At 32.2% G+C, this 20,862-nt stretch overlaps 1 protein-coding gene across 1 annotated transcript; it reads left to right on the top strand.

Moving 5' to 3' along the window:
* The first annotated feature begins 17,949 nt into the window (after nt 1–17,949).
* Nucleotides 17,950–20,307, top strand: LOC129318660 (protein WALLS ARE THIN 1-like). Its single transcript, XM_054963547.1, has 6 exons — nt 17,950–18,233; nt 18,337–18,399; nt 18,503–18,619; nt 18,718–19,132; nt 19,222–19,373; nt 19,820–20,307. The coding sequence occupies exons 1-6, from the start codon at nt 18,022–18,024 to the stop codon at nt 20,007–20,009; spliced, it is 1,149 nt and encodes a 382-aa protein (XP_054819522.1). The 5' UTR covers nt 17,950–18,021; the 3' UTR covers nt 20,010–20,307.
* Nucleotides 20,308–20,862: the final 555 nt, after the last annotated feature.

Raw genomic sequence — 20,862 nt, 5'->3', positions numbered from 1 at the left:
AGCTTTTTTTCATTTAGAACTAAATTATTTTATTTATTAATTTTGAAATTAATTTTAATATTCTAATATTTTTTAAAACATGCAGGAAAAGTGGTTCACAAAAAAGTAAGGCCCTTCCCTTCGTCTCTTTCCTCTCAGTGTCTCTCAACCCATCGCTCCATCACCCTCTGCTGCTCACTTCCTCACCCTCGTTCTCTTGCCCTCTCCTGCTCGCCCTCGTTCTCACTCTTTGCTCCTTGTTCTCGCTCTCTCCCTTTGCTCACTCCCTCAGATTGCTGCATCTTCTTAAGTCACGACAACAACGGCCATCAAATTTATCATGCTCTCTCCCTTCCCACCGAGGTACTATATTTAGATCTCATGTTCTGCTTCAACTGGTTTACAAAAAATATGAATGATTGTTATTGGTTGGGTTATGGTTGTCACGATAGACTGCAACTTGATTGGAGACGGCGGACTGTAACTCAAATGCCAGAGGAAAGGAGTGCTAGTGAGGAGATGATTTCTAAAGGATAAGATGGTCCGAAATTTTAGCTCCCCTCCAAAAAAATCCCAAAGTGAAGGGGAGCAATATGAGGAGAGGGGAGGAGAAATTTTTGCTCCCCTCCCCTCTAAAACTCTCAACCGAGCACAGTGATAGTTCATACTTTATTTATTAAAAAATATAAAATATTTTTAATTTTTTAAAATATAATAATTATTTTTTTAAAGTACTCCTATTGATAATTAACTTTATATTTATTATAAGACGTTTATTAGAGATAAATATAAAAAGATATAATTAGTTTGAAAGTAAATAATTATTTTATTAGAGGTAAAATTTTATTAAAAATGCTTTACATTTGTTAATGGAGGAAGTAATTTTTCTATATTAGTTTTAATTAATTTTACTTATTTCCTTATTTTACATTTTATCCATGTTAAAAAAATTAGTCTCATTTGTCCTCTTTTTTATAAATTCAACTTATGAAAAAATTTCTTTTAATTTTATCCTATATTATCAAAACTAAGAATTAATATTCCCATGCAATGCACCCGTAAAAAAAATCTAGTTAGAGAAAAGTACCGTTATCATCAGAATTAATATTGGCATACTTATACCATAAAATTAACTCCCATAATTTCTAAATTTATAAACATTATGTTTTCCCGTTTTTATTTCCAAGATTTAAGTTGAAATAAACAATTTCCTTTTTTTTTGGGTTAATTTAAGGGTGACGATGTGAGTGGTTTGGCTTTTTCATATAAATTTAATTTTTAATAAAAGTGAAATATTTATAATCAAATTTTATTTCGTATAATTATATAAGTCAATACGTCTCTTCTGGTAAAACAGAAGGAAGGAGAGAGAATTTTTTTTAGTCAAAAAATTAAAAGAAAAAAAAAAACTCTTACCCAGAGAACAAATCAAGCTGAGCAAGAGATATCCTGATGCCATTGCCGTAATCCATCGTTCGAGACCATTCTTCTAGCATGATATTATTTTTTTTATTTACACATTTATTTTGGGTCCAAGAAGAAAAGTGAAAAGGGAGGCTCTATCATATTAAAAGCTTCATTTTCCGATGAACGAGAGACTTTCCTTCAATTCTTAACTTCAATATCTATGTGTCCGGGGAGTTGTTAATGACTTGTGTCAATTTTTTAATTGTTGGCAGAGAGCAGGAAAAAAGCAACAATGCTCCCTCCTTTTCCGTTCACGACAAATGATAACTGATGCCATGAGGCGGGCACATCGATATGCCCAGTCTCTTGCTACACTCAGTAATTTGGGAAAGTCGAGTGTATTTAAATTGATTTCAATTTAAATTAAATTATATTTAAATTATTTTATTTTTTAAAAAAAAATTATATAATCAAACACAACCCTAATTTTTTTTAACTAAGCTGGAGTTATCCCGTCAAGTTTGACTAATGTTACCAATTTTATATACATATAAAATTAAAAATTATATTAGTCAGATTTATTTAAATCGAGTTCAATTTAAGTTGAACTTATTAAAATTAAATTTAAATTATTTATCTATTAAAAAATCTATATAATTAAATTTAATTTTAATTTTTTTTTAAGTAAGTTCAGACTGATCCTTCAATCTTAATCCGAATGACAGGCGCCATCTCTTGCTGCGCGTCTCTTTCATCCCAATTTATATGAATTGAATAAAATCGTTGAGAAGAACTTCAAAATAATTTTATCAGCGCGCGTCTCAGTTGAGGTCACGTGGCCATCTCTCTCTCACTCCTTATTTTTTGATAAAATAATTTTATCCATTTTATCAGAGCTGCTTGCCGTGTGGGGGACTCATGATGGGAACAAGAACTTCAAAATGAGGAACTGTGAAGGAGCTCTCTGGCCTCTCCCTGTCCTATCGTCAGTCACGATAATTGGCTAAAATGGAGAATTTCGCGAAGGGAAAAACCGGAGAAAAATGTCATTTGAGAAATTCTATTTTGCAAAACTGAAATAGAGAGCTACGCGCCTGTGCCATTGGATGGAGTAGATCTTGAAACTGCTACTAAATTAATTTTAAAAAAAATATATTTAAATATAAATTTCATTATAGCAATTAACTTTTATTAAATTAATTTTTGTTAAATAAATTTTTAGCAAATAATTTTTTAATAAATTAAAAGCCAAACACATGCTAAATAATCTCAATTATTAAATTGAATCAGCTGCAACGAGTGCAAGTTTGCTCGTTCCCACTGTATAGCGAAAATTTGAATTAATTTTTTTTTTTTTTTGGTTATATACGTTGGAATTATGCTGAATTGTTGCTTTGACGGATATTCACTCGATTGCATAGAGATAGAGTGCAAGACTCAACAACATGCTTACTAAATCTCGCGTTGAAGTCCGCATTCCACCATCCGGATTATTCATATAGAACAGCTTAATCGTTCATTTCCAATTTTTTCACTTACGAGTTACGATGTCAGATTTTCCGTTGCGTGATGGGAGATGTAAATATCATAGGAGCGTGAGTGACAGAGGCTTTCCTTCATTTCGTATATATAAAAAAATGATAATAGAGGCTATTCAGCCTTGCATTCTTGCCTGACCACTTGAGTGTTAAAAGGCCAGTGGGCTTCAAATAGATGGCCTAGTGACAGGAACTGGGCTTCACATTTCGGCCCGCGTTTTCTGTGACCGGAATTTTCAAAATCTAGAAGCAGTCTTCCAATCTCCTGGCAGCAAAATACCCTTCTCGTGTGTTCTTTATCTTTCCTGTGGACCCTCTCTGCCTCTCATCCCATGTTTGGGCACTGTGCCTGTTCTTGGGAGACCTTGAGAATGAAAATATGAAACGATGAGTGTGTCCTGTGTATAAAATATTTTTAAAAGTAATTTTTCATTTTAAAATATGACATATCTTAAAATTACCCTCCGCTTTTTATTATTTGTTATATCTTTATTTAATGTATTACAAATAAGATTATATTACATAAAAACTATTTCTTAAAATTTATATTTGAGTTTTAGAAAAATACCATTGTAAAATATATTTAATAAATTTTATTATTATTTATAATCCTATAAAAAAGAATGTCTTATAAATTAGGGTAAATTGGTTCATTGGTTGAAAAAAAAGCTTGTGTCTAAAAAATATGGATCAAATTTTTTAAAACTTGGGAGTGTAACCAATTGATATTAATATCCAAAGAGTTTATTATTGATATACAAGTAATTTATTATTAAAATTTATAAAAATTTTATTATTAATATATAATGGTATATCATAGATAACTATTAAGTATAATGTAAAATATAAAAAATATTGAACACAATTTAAAAATTTATAATAAATTTGTGTATTATTTATTTTTAATTATTTTTTTTCTTTGAGAAAGCCTAGGGGCACACTCAATGCTAAAAGGGGTGGTGCTCGTCACCCCTAAAATAATTTAGATGATCTTGATTTAAATTTTTTTTATTTTTTAAAGTAAAAAATTTATAATTTAAAAATTTTATTAATTATCAATATGCACAACTTATATTTAATTAAGTCAGTTTAAATTTAATATTATTTTTTTAATTTTTATAAATTGATCGTGCAAATTTAATGAAGATTATTTTAAATTTAAAAATATGATAAGTTAAAAAATTTGAATCTGAACAATATAAAGTAAATTTATAGGTCAATTCATAACAAATATAAAAAATTTAATATTAAATTTGGAATCGATCTGATTAAATATAAATGATACATATTAATAATTAATAAATTTAGTTAAAATTTTGTAATTTTTTATTTTGAAAGTAAAAGCACTCCTAAGATTTTTGAATTGGAAAAACCATCAAAGGTAATCAGCACATATGACAATATCACGTTACTGTATAGAACCCGTGCATCGCATGGGTCCTCAAAAAGCAATTTTGCACAGATCAATCATTCCCAATCGTTGAACATAAAATAAAATAAAAGGGAGCAGACAAAAAACATAAAATAAAAGGGGGATGGGATGAATCCAACTCTGATAGAGTGGCTCCATGAAGGCTCGAAGGGACGGATTACTATTTTAAGTTTAGAACCGGCGCTGATTACATCAGAAAGCGGGAGGAAGAAGGGGAAAAAACGAAGAAAACTCGTCTGCCGAACTTTCTCTTGAACCTCCCCTCCCAAGCCACAAGCGTTGCCCACTCTCACATGAAAAGCACTCAACCTTTCTTTTATTTATTTAAAAATATAAAATATATTTTAAAAAATTAAATATTAAAAAATATAAAATATTTTTAATCTTTCAAGATATAATTATTTTTTAAATATTTTTATTGAATAAATTATTTTATTTTTATTTTAGGGTGAAATATTTTATTAATTAAATAGATGTAAATGTAGAAAGATATAGTTAGTTTAGAGACAAAAAATTACTTTATTAAGAAATGAGATTCAATTAAAAATAACTTATATTTTTAAATAGGCCAACATCAATATGTGTATTGGATATGATAATACGTCTGCATTTTTATTTTTAAAAAGATAAGATAAAATGTGTTTTTGATACATATACATATATTTTATAAAAAATTCATAAAGAAAATTAAAAATATAATTTTAATTTAGAAAATATTCAAACTAACATAGATATATAGTTTTTGTAAAATAATCATTACTTGTATTTTTACTCTAACTCTACCTAATTGCCTGCTAATTGTCCTCTTCTTAGAGTTTACATGCTAAAAGATTACTTCCTCCATCCCTTTATATAAAATATTTTTAAATAAATTTTGCATATCAATAAAAAATTATTGTTTAGTTAAAATTATAATGATTTTTTAAATTTTATCCTTGATAATATCACAATTAATATTATAGTGGTGATGGGTAAATCACATGATTAATATTTCCTTTATTTTTCAAGATACAGAAAAAGCTGTCTAATTATTTAAAAATATTATCAACACTCTTCATATTTAAAGATAAAATAAGCTTTTAAAAAATATCTTACATACAAGGACGAAGAGAGTATATTACTACATTTTTATAATTAAAAAAATATAAATTTTTTTATTATATCTAAAGCTTGTTTTTTAAGAAAAATCTAATACTTGACTTTGAAAACAATTCACAAGAATATATTAGGAACAAAAAAATTCATATCAAGATATATAACAAAATTTAATTTCTTAAATAGCTTTGAAGGATCAGTTTTAAAGTATTAATTCACACTCTAAAAGTATTGAATACATATTAAAAATTAAAATTTTTTAAAATAAAAAAATATTTTGACATTCTACGAATGCATACAGATAAAAAAAAATATTTATGAATGTCAATTTCAGATATGATATTGATACAAATACAATAGGCAATGTCAAATATAGGTGCTTTATAGCTAATATTTGATTTAAAAGATAAAATTATCCTTGAAGACCCTGATTTATATTCACATAGATGTACCCAAAAATAAATCAAAATGAAGTTAATAAAATGGAGAATTTCACTCAAGGACTTGAGTAACAACTTATCTTCTGGTGGATCGCAAAAAATTTTAAAACCTTAGTTCAGTCCTTAAGGACTAAATTAAAAATAAATTGAATGTAAAAAATATTAAACTACTCTTAGTCCAAGTATTAAAAAAAATCTCCAGCCACCATCGGTGACTAGAGCCTCACCGGTGATAGCAACTACTGGACCTCCGTGGCTGGAGCTCTGGCCATAGGCTGGATTGTAACATCCTCAATTTTAAACTAAATTTAATAAGCTCCATCGAATTAATTAAGTATGTATTAATGAAGTGTGTGGCCTTTCTGTGTGGTTAGAGGCACCTAATGGGGGTGTTCGATTTCAATTTCAACACTGAACGCAAGTTCGAAGGAGGATTGCATCACCCGAAAATGAAAGAGGAAGGAATTGTGAAGAGAGAGATTTTATGCCATATGATACGGCTCCTGGATGAGCTACCACAGCATATGTATAGCAATACTCCTAAGAGAGGCTCTTTATGCCATGTGTCTAGGCGCATTGTGCGTCTGCTGGGATACATAGTTATTTTTTTGCTATAAATCATGAAACTGAAACAATAGGGAAGAGAAAATAAAGGAACACGAGAGAGAGGAGAAAGAGCAGTACCAAGGCTTAGAGAAACTGAGTATTGAGAGTATTTTGAAACTCCTAAACATTAAAGACAAGCTTCCTACACTTAAATCTTTATCTCTTCTTTCATTTCCTCGATGGTAGAAATTAGGATTTAATTGATAATGATGTTTTTTGATCCATAGAAATTATGGGTCTAAATTCATTAACTTAAATAGAGTCGGTGGGAGTAGATTGGGTTAATAAAACTTGGTATTTATAATTATATGATGATCGATGGTTAAGGAGCATTAAGTGTCCAAAAATCATCATAAATGTGTTAATCGGGGACAATGTGGCTCCATTAATAACCATCAAAGAGTCCTATGATATCAATGAAAGTTAAAGGAAACTAAGAAACCCTGTAGATATTTTTACATGAGTCAATAATGAATCTTGAGTATTAAAAAATGTGAGTTATTAGTGAAAAATAGCTCAAACATAGATATTGATGAATTGCATTATAAATACTTGTAAAGTGACTTCCATTGGCACCATTTTAGCTTTTCAAAAGCTTTGGGAGTGAGCATTTGAGGGGGTGAAACCTTTAACTTCTCAAAAGTTTAAGGTAATCGAGAGAATTCTAACTTAGACTTTTGTATGTTTATTAGTCATTGATTAACATTTGATGATTGAGTTGTGTAAAATTTGTTGAAATGCAAATGTGGCTTGTTTCATTTGAAAATCCCACTATTGAAGTGAAGATTTAATATAATCCAATGATTTTCAATGAGTAAGGTACAACGATTATGAAAACTTTAAATATAATGATTTGTGTAATTGAGAGTTCAATGATTTGAGTTGCTAAGAGTTTAATGATTTTAAAAATCTATAAAATTCAATGATTGTGAATTTGTGAGGTATAATGATTTTAAAATTTGGAGTTCAATGAAAATGTGTTTAAGAAGTTCAATGATTTGTAACATAGTAAAGTTCAATGAAATTAGTTATGTGGAGTGCTATGAATTAAATTAAATGTAAATTTTGCATGAATATGTATATAGTGAGCAAAAGCACATGGTTATCTATATTGTGATCCTAATGAGAATATTCATGAATTGAGTTTTAATCACTCCTAAGTATTTATGATTGTATAATGTGATAAACTTTTTGGGATATGAAAATTATTAAAAAGCTTTATTTTCCAAGCATGTGCTGTTATGTTTAGAAGTATGAATATATATTCTCAAATGTTTTACATGGTTTGAAAAATTGTTTATATATGCCACTTACATTTAAACTAATTGACATACATTAGTATGGGTTAGTTGGATCTTAGTTACTAAGTGACTGTACTCAACCTACCATCTTCAATATTACAAGGAATAGCTTAAAAGGATTGGATAAAGGAGAGCAATCAAGGGGATAGGATTGTGATCTTATTTTGGTAGGCCTATTTATTTTTAAGCCTTTATGTATATTTGACAATTTAAATTGCCAACTAGGTTTTATCCATTTTTAGTTCCTACTTGCATTATGTGTTTGTGAATTGTAAGTGTATTTCAGGCCCTAAGGAGTGAGTTGATGTTATGTGATATATGTGATAGGGTCAAAATACTAATGTAAGTAAGAGTTGAGCATGTTATGTGTGAATCATGGATTACTTGATAAAAATGTGCTTAAACTCCCTATTGTATATTTTTGAGATTAAGGGGTTAAGTAGTGAAAAGGCGATCTATATTGTGATATGATGTATTGCACGAGTTAGTTTTGATGTTCTGCATATGGTCAAATTGGTGTCAATAGCTATTGGCTTTTGGTAAATGGATTAGACACTTAGTTTTGCTTAGATTGTTGAAAAAGTATAAGTTTTGAAAAGATTGTCCAAATTTTGATTAAATAATAATGTGATTATGAAACTAAAGCCATTAGTTGGAAGTCAAAAAGAGCTTTTCATAGACACCTAGTTTGTGTCAGTCGGATGTCGGATGGAAAATTGGGACATGCTAGAAGTTGCCTCAAAAATTGTCAAATTAACATTAGAATTTACTGTCACAATTCATGCAATTACGTCGCGGTGCATGTCACAAAGGCAAACACGTTGTGACACATGTTCGATGAGCTACGGTGCACGCCCCAAACTTTTTAGAATTTTCTTGTTTTCAAATTCTCATGTAAATGTACTCATGCTTGAAATGATCTCATGCTTCTGCATATTTGTGAACTCTAATTTATTTATTGAAAATACTTTAAAAATGATTATAGTTTTGTAAACTTAGGATCCCAACTTTTCTAACCATTTGAAACTTGGTATTATGTTAACCATCTTGATCCCATTTCCTTATCACTTAAGAATTAGAGTTAATTATAGGTTAGAAGGATGAGGATATTACATAGACCACCGTTGCCGAAGCTTCGGCTGCCGATTAGACCACTGTCGACAATGGCTGGAGAATTATGAAAAATTAATTTCTCCAAAAGTAGCCAAGGTAAATGTAAAACCTAAGACCCTTTAGTTCACCAAAATATTCTGGACCGCTAATATACTTAACCTATTTAATAATATAATGCATAAAATCATATATATATATATATATATATATAATAAAACTTGTTTCCAAACCACTTGATTATTATGTTACTTGTTAATTGTGTAACTTTATTTGTTAATACCGTAGCAGGATTTATTAATTACCTAACTTTTCTTATTAATCCCATGACTCTCGCAACAGAGTTAAATTACTTGTCAATCACGTGACTATACTTATCAATATCTTAATCGGACTTGTCAATTATTTAACTCTCCTTGTTAAGTTTATGACTCCCATAATATAGATACATTATTTGTTAATCGTGTAACTGTAGTTGTTAATACTTTGACAGGACTTGTTAATTACTTGAATTTACTTTTTAAATCCATAACTCCTTCAACTAAATTACATTACTTGTTAATCATGAAACTTTACTTATTAATTACACAACAATACTTGTTAATTATATAACCTGACTTATTAATACCATAACACAACTTATTTAATTGTTATTTTGAAAAAGCAATTAAATTACCCATTAATTGTATAATTTTACTTGTTAATTCCTCAACAATACTTGTTAATTATCTATTGTCACTTGTTAAATAGATATATAATTTATATAAAAATTGAGTTTGTTAGATAACGAAAGCGATGACAATTGAGTTTCTCTTATCAGTATTCATCAAACTAGATTCTCAATTATATAAGTGCGCGCGCGCGCACACACATATAGACACACAGAGAGAGAAAGAGAGAGAGAGAGAGAGAGAGAGAGAGAGAGCAGTACCCTAAGAAACAAATATAATATTAACAATTAAAATTAAAGAAATAAAAGCTATATTAGGCTTTTAACAAGTGCACTTCTTGTCATAATACTTAAGAGGTTTTAAAATAAGACTTATTATACAAATAATTTTGAGGGAGTCATGAAATTAACAATTAAAGTTGCATAATTAACAAGTCAAGCTGCATAATTAACAAGTATTGTTACGTAATTAACAGGTAAAGTCACATGGTTAACAAGTAATGCAGTTCAGTTGAAGGAATTATGGATTTGATAAGTGAATTCAAGTAATTAACAAGCAATGTAGCTCTATTGTGAGAGTCACGGACTTAACAAGGAAAGTTAAGTAATTGACAAGTCCTGTGAAGGTATTGAGAAATATAGTTACGCGATTAACAAGTCAAGTAATTTAGTTTTGTTATAAGAATCGTGGGGTTAATAAAAAAAGTTAAGTAGTTAACAAATTATGTTAAAATATTAACAAGTAAAGTTACGTAATTAATAAGAAATGTTATAATTAAGTGATTTAAAAATAAAATTTATTATATATATAATTTTATATATTATATAATTAAATGGGTTGAGTGGCTTGATGGTTTAAAATTTTTTAATAAATCAAAAAGTTTTAAATTCTACGCTCACTTTGACCATTTTAAAAAAATTAATATTTTATAATCTTCCAACCACTGCCAACAGTGGTCCAACCAGCCGGGAAGAGGAGGAGGAGAGGATTGGATGGATTCAGAACTGACAGATTATACTGTTGCCGAGACAGAGACGGTGACCGACTGGGAATATCCGCTTTGTGAGTTGTAGTGTTATTTTCGGGCACCATTCCCTTTGCACGGATGTGACTGACATATTAATAGTTTAAATAAATAATAAAATTCAAGTCACAATTAAAACTTGTATTATTTTAAAATAAAATAATTTAAAGTAGAGTTTCATGTATTACTATATACTAATTTAAATTAAATATATAATTGATTAGTATTATTTGAAAGAATTACAAAAACTAATTATAATTATGATATCATTCCACGTAAAGGGTTTGATTATTTAAATTAGATTATATTTAGTACTTACACATATCCCTACATATATATAGATGCACACAAACATGCAGATACTAGAGACTTCGTTTGTTTTATTAAAAAATTATATTTTTATGCATAATATTCACATATAACGTGTTTAAATTAAATTTAAATATAATATAATATTTTCTTTAATATATACGCATGATGGGATGTTGTAATTTCATCCCCTCTGTAATAAAATTTTTTAAGCATGGATAATATACCACCAGTACCATATCATGTGGTATATAGAAGTAATTTTTAATAAAGTTGAAAAATTGATTTAAAAAACAAGGTATAAGTTAAAATGGATTATTAATACAGTTAAAGCTAATAAAACACAACAAAATAGTTTTAAATAATATAATAAAATAATTTAGGTTGCCCGTGATATTTTTATGTAGATTTTTTGCAATTATAATTGTGACACAGTTATGATGAGTTAAATTTAAAGCCATCTTCAAAGTAAATTTAAGAATGATGCCAAAATTTAATATAATAAGCAAAGAAAATCTCATATCCAAAACAGGAGAGAATAATGCTTCACAAATATACGATCTAATATCACTTGGCCATTATTAAAGTTCTTTTTCAGTAGCAACGCTTGGACAGCAGTTGAATTGATTTGTTACCCACAGTGCAATTGCAGTTTTGTTACTGCATAGTCTCACCCCACCGAGCACTTGTTCATTGAGATGAACCCACTAATTGTATGAATATAGACTTGATAAATTAATTGTTATATTATTCACAATGTCAGTTAATAAGAACAAACGTGTATGCTTGTACGTGTGAAAACAAATCATTAGTTTTTGTTATCTTACTGAGATATCATCATCAATGAGTACCACAAACACAATAGTGGGGCTTGGTGGAGTGAGGGGGACTGGTGGCAAGATTGGCAGTGCTAGTATTCCTTATTATTTGTTATTTTAAAATCTTCTCCTTATGCATTATCATGGTCGTTATTATTTGGTTAGTTTGATATGAATATGGAAGAAAATTTAAATTAATATATAAGGATATAATAATAAATTGTTATTATCTTTCTTTTTAAACCAAATAAAGGATCATTAAAAATTTTACCAAACGCACCCTCAAAGTATTGTCATAAAGTTATAAGGAAATAAAGAAACACATAACAATGCATTATATAGCATTTAAAAGTCACAGTGTATTAGTTATAAAAAAAAAAAAAAAACTCTCTTGAAGAAGTCATGGGTTCAAGACATTAGTCATTGAGGATAAAAGAATCCAAAGATAAGAGTTATGGATCGGACTGACCTTATATATAGTACATTTCATCGTAACGCCTTTTTTTAATCAATTCAGTGAATTAATTTCAGAATTGACCTTAGTCACGACGATATGTATAAATGCAGCCATCTCAGCGGTCATGCTTTAAACCTGTCCTGTCCCCAACATCGTGGGGGTGTCGGATATTCTATTTCGAGCAAGGGGCGTCAGATACTTGAGAAGAGGATTCGTCATCCCCTCATAATCACCCTGTCTTTTGTTTTTTTCCCTTTTATCTCGTCGAGCATAGTCACACCGTCTGCGTTGATAGCTTCTCCCGACCAAGCACTGATTAATATTATTAATATATTATATTCTTTTACATGTTTAAAATAAATTACTTATTTTAAATTTAACATTTCCATCAATATAAAATCATTGGCAATAAACTGTATTATTAAGCTGAGAAGCTGACTTATTTCTTAAATTTTGCACAATTAAATTCAATCTCATGATTTTTGACTAAAAATGTCCAAGTACACTACATTACATTATATGACTAGTCACTAGTGATAATATTCTATGACTCCCAACGCCTGGAGTCTTGACAAACAAGTTTCAGTGCTCATCTAAAAGTTTACTGCCTCTGAACCATTCAGATTAGATCTGAATGGTTTAGATGTACAGTTTTTTACTTTTATTTTTTTAAAAATTGTTTTAATTGATATAATATATTTAAAATAAAAACAATTTCTTAACTGTTATTTTTTCAAACAAAAAACTTTTTATTTTAAAAAATTCATTGAAAAATTGTAAATTTAAATCAAGAAAATTAAATCTAAATGATCCAGTGGCCATAGGAACTCAATGTTTCGAAGCCTTGCTACTTTTTATTTGCGAGCGCTCTTACTTAAAAAAATGTTCACGATTGGTATCGGATGATATTTTAAATAAAATTATTTTTACTAAAAAGATATTTTTGTGGGTAACCAAAAAAAGTGCATTGAGGAATTTTAAGTTCGTTCTCATAATTTCACATAATCATTACAGTGCACGAAAAATAATATCTTTAATATAACAAATGAAACCAAACCGCAGATGCGTTGGTAGCTGTTTTAGATAATAAATACCATTATTCTGTTCATAATGGGTTGAGAATTATTGGCACTTTGAAGCTTGCAGAGAGCCTGTAGAGATAAGAAATAGGCAGGCCTGATTCATACACTCTCGGCCCTTATGGGCCTATCTTTTAAGGACTCAGGTTCTTAAATTTAATTTTTTTAAAATGTTTGATTTTTTAAAATTCAATCCTTATAAAAAAAGTTTAGGACAAGGCCTGTGAACTTGTTTTTATTATTATTTTTTTTTTTTTTGAAATTCTAAAATCAAAACATTCAATTATAATATTTTTTTAAAATATAAAATATAATGTTCAAAAATTTCAAATAAAGAATAGAAGTTCTAATTGTAAATATAAACACATGTTTTAAAATTTAAATTCAATTTAAAAAATTAAAAATATTTTATTTAAAAAAAATGAATATGAAAGGGTCGCAAGTCGCTCAAGCCAGAGTTTAAATTTTTATAAAAACAGACTAAAATAGACAGTCCTTTGAATCCAACTCTTATTCTCAATACCATTAGGTTGGTTAACCCGTCTTTGTTCGGACGTCCAAGTCTCCGCCATCCAGTTGTTTCTGGACATGATTGCTTCAAAATCTTATTAATTAATTAAATCGTGGCATTTCACACACACACACAAATTATCAATTAGAAGATGCTTGTATTTTTCTGAAATGGACAGGCCCTAAAATAAAAGTAAGGGGCTTGAACATATTAATTGACGCATCCATGTATAAATGATGCGAAAAATAATATAATATTGACGACACCGAGGAAAATATAAATCAAAATAGGTGACGTCGCGGAACATATTAATGATACGCGCACACACGCACACTCAAAATGAGAAAAATAATATATGCGTGTGTGTGTGTGTGTGTGTGGGTGTGTGTGTAGAAAGGGTGGAAATTGAAATGGAGTTATATATTGTTACTAAAGATAAAGGTGGAAGAGGGAGAGAAACCAGGAAAGAAAGATTTCATGGGAAAATTGATGATATCTGGACAATCGATGGCTAGCTATATCCGCAATGATAAGGAAAGATTGATTGGGATGCGGTCAAAAAGACGGAGTGACGGAAACATTTGGAATCAAAACCCATTGATTAAAAATGTTTTCTTTTTTTTTTTTTTAACCGAGAACTCGCATGAAATCAGAAGCAGATCGAGGTTTTATTCCATCCCAACAAAGCCCACCCCCCCCCCCCAAAAAAAAAGGCACTGAACTAGTGATGTCCAGCACAGTTAATTAGAGGTTTGTTTTTTTTTTTTGGCTATATGCATTAAAAAGACACCTTCTAAAAATATACGATATAATATCTACCTATACGCTCTCCATTTCGAAGGGGATCAAGTCACTCGACTATACCCAAAAAAAGGGCAAAAGGGGAAAAAAGGAGGGAAGAAGAGAAACATCGGTGGATTAAACTGTACCTTGGAGTTAGACAGTTAGCCTCATAATAAGGCGGAGACGTGCCAAGACCCAAAAACAAGAACCTATAATGCTAGGTGTTGGAATGCGACTGACTGGGTTACTTTGGTCCCGCCACAACTCCGCCCTAGCCAACAGAGTTGATAATTATGTATTTTAATTTTTTTCCTAAAATCATAAAAATGAGTTAATTATTTTTTTTAAATATAAGAAGTAGATTCTACCAATAATAAAACACACAAGCAGGCTTCTCCCAACTAAATGAGAATGTGTACAAAGATTAGGATTCAAACCTTTAAATAATAAAAGTTTTTATAACTCACGTTAATTTTATTTGATAGAGTTAGGTTCTTAAAATATAGAGATTCATATTTTCTCAAATTTTAACTTTGCTTTTTGAGTTGTTCTAAGAATATAATTTTTACATTCAAGGGAAATCACAAATTTAAAGGATCTATTTAATAATTTTGTAATGAACACCATACAATAATATTTTTCATAAAATCAAGAAAATTTTCATCATTAAAATTTCAACAATCAACATTATAAATCGAAAAAGGGAGCGTATTTGTGATTGTAAATCCACACTTTGCTCAGTTTAGAATAAGCTTATCACTAGCAGTACTAGTACAAGTCATTTTTTATTTTGTAATTTTAATGAATATTAGTTTATAAGCTTATCCATTAAAGAATATTAGTTATTAGAATTCTCAATATTAATTCAGGGTTTTGAGTGTGTGCGGGTAATGAATCATGTTGGGGGCGTGAGGATGAACATTAGCGTGAGGATATCCTGATCGATTCGATTCCTCGTTTTCCAATTCTCCTCTTTTTCAACATCTTAATCATCGCTGCTCACCATCGTGTCACCCCGAACACACACACGCACCTGCAGTTCCCACTCCCCCTCATGCCACTCCTCTTACATTATTATTACCTCACTGCATGCTCCTCCTCCATCATTCCCTTTATTTCCTTCCTTCGTTAACTAACCGCTAATTAATTATGATTCACTCTTCAAATATCAGTATTAAGGAGAATTTCCTACCTAGTTAATTAATACTGTGCCCAGGAATAAAGCTGATCTTCGGAGATTATTATAGATATACTATGACAAAAGAGCGCCTTTAACACATTATGCCGGAAGCTTGCAAATTAGCACGGGACAGAGCGCGAATATGTTTCCAAAGCTTGTTTGTTTTAGAATGAAACAGAGTCAAATGAAAGCGACCCACGTTGTGATGGTGGGTAGCAATGCACTGTGCTTCTAAGCATGCTTGTTGGCCTATATTTACATAGAATCCCGCCACTCGTAGTACCACTGTTGGACCACACAACATTAACCTCCTCCTTCCTTTGCCACCTTAATCTACTGCTATCTCACATGTAATGTTAGCATCACTCTACAGAAATCCACCCTTTGTTGCAATTACTAAACCCTGTGAATTAACGGTGTCAATAATGCAGTTCCCATATCGTGTGTTACATTTAATTTCATCTTCAGCAATGTACTACAATCATGACCAGGTTTTGGGCTGTCCTTAGCTTGAACATTATCAGATATTAAAACAGAAGGAATTAATTACACTACACGTAATGCAATTAATCAAATTGATTAAAAGTCAAGAGAATGCAAAATCATGTGACGAGTTAAAATGATCAGAGAGAGGGGCAGCATGTGTCTGCTAAAGGGAGAGAGATGCTGTGGGAGTGGGAGGTGGGGAACCTTAGTGGAAACACTTCATTGATTAGCTTTCTTTGACAGCGTGTAATCCATTTGATTATGCAGGAAAGTGACTGCTAAATTCCAGCTTTCACTACAAATCCGTTTCATTAATTATTATTATACTTAAGCAGAGAAAGGTTGAATTAACATTCAAAAGACTGTGGGTTCTGATCTTCTTCCCGTTGGCTGCTACTTTTCGCATTCCTAGTTGTGCTTTTTCGGATTGAAGGAGGATCATCCTCTTAACTGTAGGATCCACCCCATGATCTTAACCATCATGCTATGTTCGAGGGGCTTTTCAGGATTAGGTTATCCGCTACTCGAGGACTGTGCTTTAAATCATGCGTGCGTTCCCTTCCTCTTCTGTATGGGAATCATTTTTATGGGAATGTGATATCCTTAAAATCTCATGACTCGTCCTTATTACGGTTATTATAACATCGTAGGATTCAATTCTTTTTAGGTCTGGCGTCCAAGTGTGTCAAAACATGACCTACAATTTTCATTTCTAAAAGAGTCCCTGGATTCAATCACTTCATGGTCATGAGAGGATTGGACATATATACTCGTTCCTTTGGCGTGTGCCAAACGTTCACGTTATTTTATCTTTCTCCTTTGCCAACCAAAACATTCACCGGAAACCTTATTTCTCATATTGTAATAGCACTGGCCGGTGCCCCATGATCCATCTTTAAGGGAAAGTGAAGCTGCAGTTCCATTTTTTTTTTTAAAAAAAATTGTGGCACTAGCAGAGTAATGATGATCGATTGAATGGCTAAGATTGATCAGAGAAACTAGGGAAAAAAGGGAGGTACGCGTACGGCTTTGTAATGATTTAATGGGAGCAATAGAAAATTGCTAAAGAGAGAAGCAAAAAAAAAAAAGAGGTACTGTAAATTGTAAATGTCCGTAGTTGTAAAAAAAAATATAAAATACGAGTATAATATATAGTTTAGCAGAAGATATAAATATATAATAAAAGAAAAAGGAGAAGTGAGGGTATTGGGTGGGGAAAAGGGTGTTTGGGTGGGAATAAGGCATATGAGAGGTGCCCACCACCCCCCTCGTGCGCGCTCTATCTATCAATGGCGGCTTAGCTATTGTTCAATCATCATCATCATTAATCACGCAATTTGGTATAAGTCATTCTATCAAGAATTTGACTTCAATTTATTCCCATGGTATTTCTGCTGAGTTGATTTTCCATCTTATTAATGCTAACAAGCTAGCAGCAAATTAAAACTTCGTATTTGTGATTCAATTAAGGCTTCATATTCGTTTAACAAAATTAATGAAATGCGGGGGAAGGATGAAGCCCAGCCATCGATTACAAAGGAGTGGACTTAGGGGTCGTGTTGTGAGAGGATGTGGGAGACAAGGAAAAACACTGGAAGGCAATAAACAGTTACCATATCGTCTTTTTAGGAGAGTGTGGGCCTATCCCTACTTGCTATCTCTGCATATTCTCGGATCATTCTCTCCCTCCCTGGCCTCTATTTATAGACCGTACTCTTGACTCTTCTCTCCACCTCAGCCCAGCACTTCCACTCCTAGTAAGGCTAGATAGTATTAGCAAGGTTTGAGCTTTGCCATGGCTGAGCCAGGGTCCAAGAGAATGTGGTGTTCTATTCCAGAGCGGCTCCAGCTGCATGGCGCCATGCTGGCCCTGCAGTTTGGCTACGCTGGATTCCATGTCGTCTCCAGAGCTGCCCTCAACATGGGCATTAGCAAACTTGTTTTCCCTGTCTATCGCAACATTATTGCTTTGCTTCTCCTCCTTCCCTTCGCTTACTTCATCGAAAAGTACTTGTTCTCATCCTTCTTTCTCCTCCTCTCTTGATCTCTCTTCCTTCTCATTTTGCTTCCTTCATCGTCATTAATGTAACACCTCTTTTTTTCTGTTCAGGAAGGATAGGCCTGCCATTAGCTGGAACTTCACCTTCCAGTTCTTTCTTCTCGCACTTATCGGGTAATACATCTCTCATGCGTAGAAAAGAGGAAGCCAAGAGACTGGATATATAGTATGTAGGTGGTTAGCTAGTTAACTAGTTTATTTTGTGTAATTATAACAGGATCACAGCAAACCAGGGCTTCTACTTGCTTGGCTTGGACAACACATCTCCGACATTCGCATCAGCAATTCAGAACTCCGTGCCGGCTATCACCTTCCTCATGGCAGCCATATTCGGGCAAGTTTCTCTCTTCAACCCCAACTTTAATAATTTTCAGACTTGCATTGATTTAGTCCGTGTAATTAACAGTGCGCTTGACCTTGATGATATTTCAGGATTGAGAAAGTAAGGTGGAACAGAAGAGACGGGATGGCTAAGGTGGCTGGAACTATATTCTGTGTAGCCGGGGCGACCGTGATAACACTATACAAGGGTCCAACCATATACAGCCCGGTGCCACATCTACAGGATACTTCAATATCTTTGTTTGGGTCACTGGAACTTGGAGATGCCAACGGAAAGAGCTGGACCCTTGGTTGCATCTACCTCATAGGTCATTGCTTGTCCTGGTCGGCCTGGCTGGTGATGCAAGCACCAGTTCTGAAGAAGTACCCCGCTCGCCTCTCTGTCACATCTTACACATGTTTCTTTGGCCTCATTCAGTTTCTGGTCATCGCTTTGATCTTTGAAAGAGACGCTCAGGCTTGGGTTTTCCACTCTGGTGGAGAAGCTTTCACTATTCTCTACGCTGTATGTATTTGATTACCAACCTCTTGTAACCCATTTCATGGTGGAATTAATGATAAGAAGTAAATGATTAATCGTTTGATGAATTTCAGGGAGTGGTGGCATCCGGAATTGCCTTCGCCGTGCAGATATGGTGCATTGACAGAGGCGGCCCTGTGTTCGTTGCCGTGTACCAACCTGTTCAGACTCTTGTTGTGGCAATCATGTCTTCCATTGCCTTAGGCGAACAGTTCTATTTGGGCGGGTCCGTACTTTGACTTTTTCTCTATCAATTCTTTAAATTCAATTTACTCCCCCCCTCTTTCTCTCTAGATCAAATGTAGGAGTGTGTGTATATATTGGGAGAATCATGTCAAGGACTACTCAAACAAAATATTCACTGACAATGACTAATAAAATGTCTTATTTAAAAAATTATAAGTAGCATTTTTATTTTAATGACAACCCAGTAATGTTATATGCATTCTTGTTTATGAATAATTTATTTTGATGTTTGAATATTTTATAAGTTTGACCGTGATGTGATGATGAATAGTAAGTTCGATATGTATTATTGAATATTGAGGGCTGTGACATTGATGCGAGCTTTCTTATCTGCTTTCAGCTTCGTTTTAAAAAAAAAAAAAGAAAAGATAGAAGAAAACTAACTTAATTGCTGCATTTGTGTTTGTTATGCTATAATAAATACAGGATTATTGGAGCAGTATTGATCGTGGTGGGATTGTATCTGGTGTTGTGGGGCAAAAGCGAAGAGAAGAAGCTTCAAAAGGAACAGCTTACGATTGTGTCGTCTGCTCCTGAGCACGTTCCCAGGCCGACAAGCCACTCCAAGGCTTCACTCACTCAGCCACTCCTTCCTTCGTCCACAGAAAATGTCTGATCATAATAACTTCAAAGCAACTACAAGATTTCGTATACTTGTTATACTACTGCCATATCAGGAAGCTTGTGTGTGCATGCAGCGATTTTCATCTTCGGTTTTGTTTTGATTTGAAGCTTTTTGGTTAAATCAAATGCTCATGCTTTACTAGGACATTTAGGAGAGATTATATGGGATTTGGTTCCAATGATGGATGTCACTGTGGTGGGGGCGATAGAGCCTGAAATCCCATCTGCTTTTTAATATATATGTTAATTTATGGTTTGATTTACGAAAGGAAAGTTATTACTTTCTAAGACGTTGTAACTGTGCGATGGTGTTCTCTGAACCGTCATGATGACTTGTGGAAGTAAACAGAGACCCAAATGATTCCCCAGACGTGAACAGAACTCGCAGGCATGATAATTTTCTGGGTAGTCAAACGGAATCATTTTGGTCTCTAAATTAGCTGCAACTAGTAATTACTGGCCGTGGATTACACATGCAAAGTGCTGGCAAAATTTGAAACAAATATAACTGAAAAGCTGTCACCGAGATTGGGTAGTGGGTGGCAGAATGACATTCGGGGAAGAAGCTAGAAGATCATTCGAAGCGTGGGATGTGCAATTAATTTGTTGCCAATATTGGCCGACCATTATTAGTGACCATTCAAGCATATGTCCTTGACGTGTTGTCGTGTTATAGGAATTTAAGCATACTGAGTCGCAGATAACACCTGATGTGCGATATATAGCGCCATGACCCTCTGCACTGGCTCCTATATATGTATGTCTTCAGCGTAAAATAACAAACGAGTCATCGATAGGTTTATATATATATATATATATATATATATATTAAGAGGCAGGGAAGC

Source organism: Prosopis cineraria, unplaced genomic scaffold, assembly GCF_029017545.1.
Source record: "Prosopis cineraria cultivar Desert tree isolate PC_DT_omini unplaced genomic scaffold, ASM2901754v1 PC8, whole genome shotgun sequence".
In the NCBI taxonomy this organism is placed as follows: Eukaryota; Viridiplantae; Streptophyta; class Magnoliopsida; order Fabales; family Fabaceae; genus Prosopis; species Prosopis cineraria.
This window is presented reverse-complemented; position numbering and strand designations above follow the sequence as displayed.

Bases quoted from the DNA above. Each gene is read 5' to 3' on its own strand.
- LOC129318660 (XM_054963547.1), top strand. From the start codon at position 18,022: ATGGCTGAGCCAGGGTCCAAGAGAATGTGGTGTTCTATTCCAGAGCGG. The intron at 18,400-18,502 runs GTAATACATCTC...TAATTATAACAG, and splicing joins TTTCTTCTCGCACTTATCGG to GATCACAGCAAACCAGGGCT. The intron at 19,374-19,819 runs GTCCGTACTTTG...TAATAAATACAG, and splicing joins GAACAGTTCTATTTGGGCGG to GATTATTGGAGCAGTATTGA.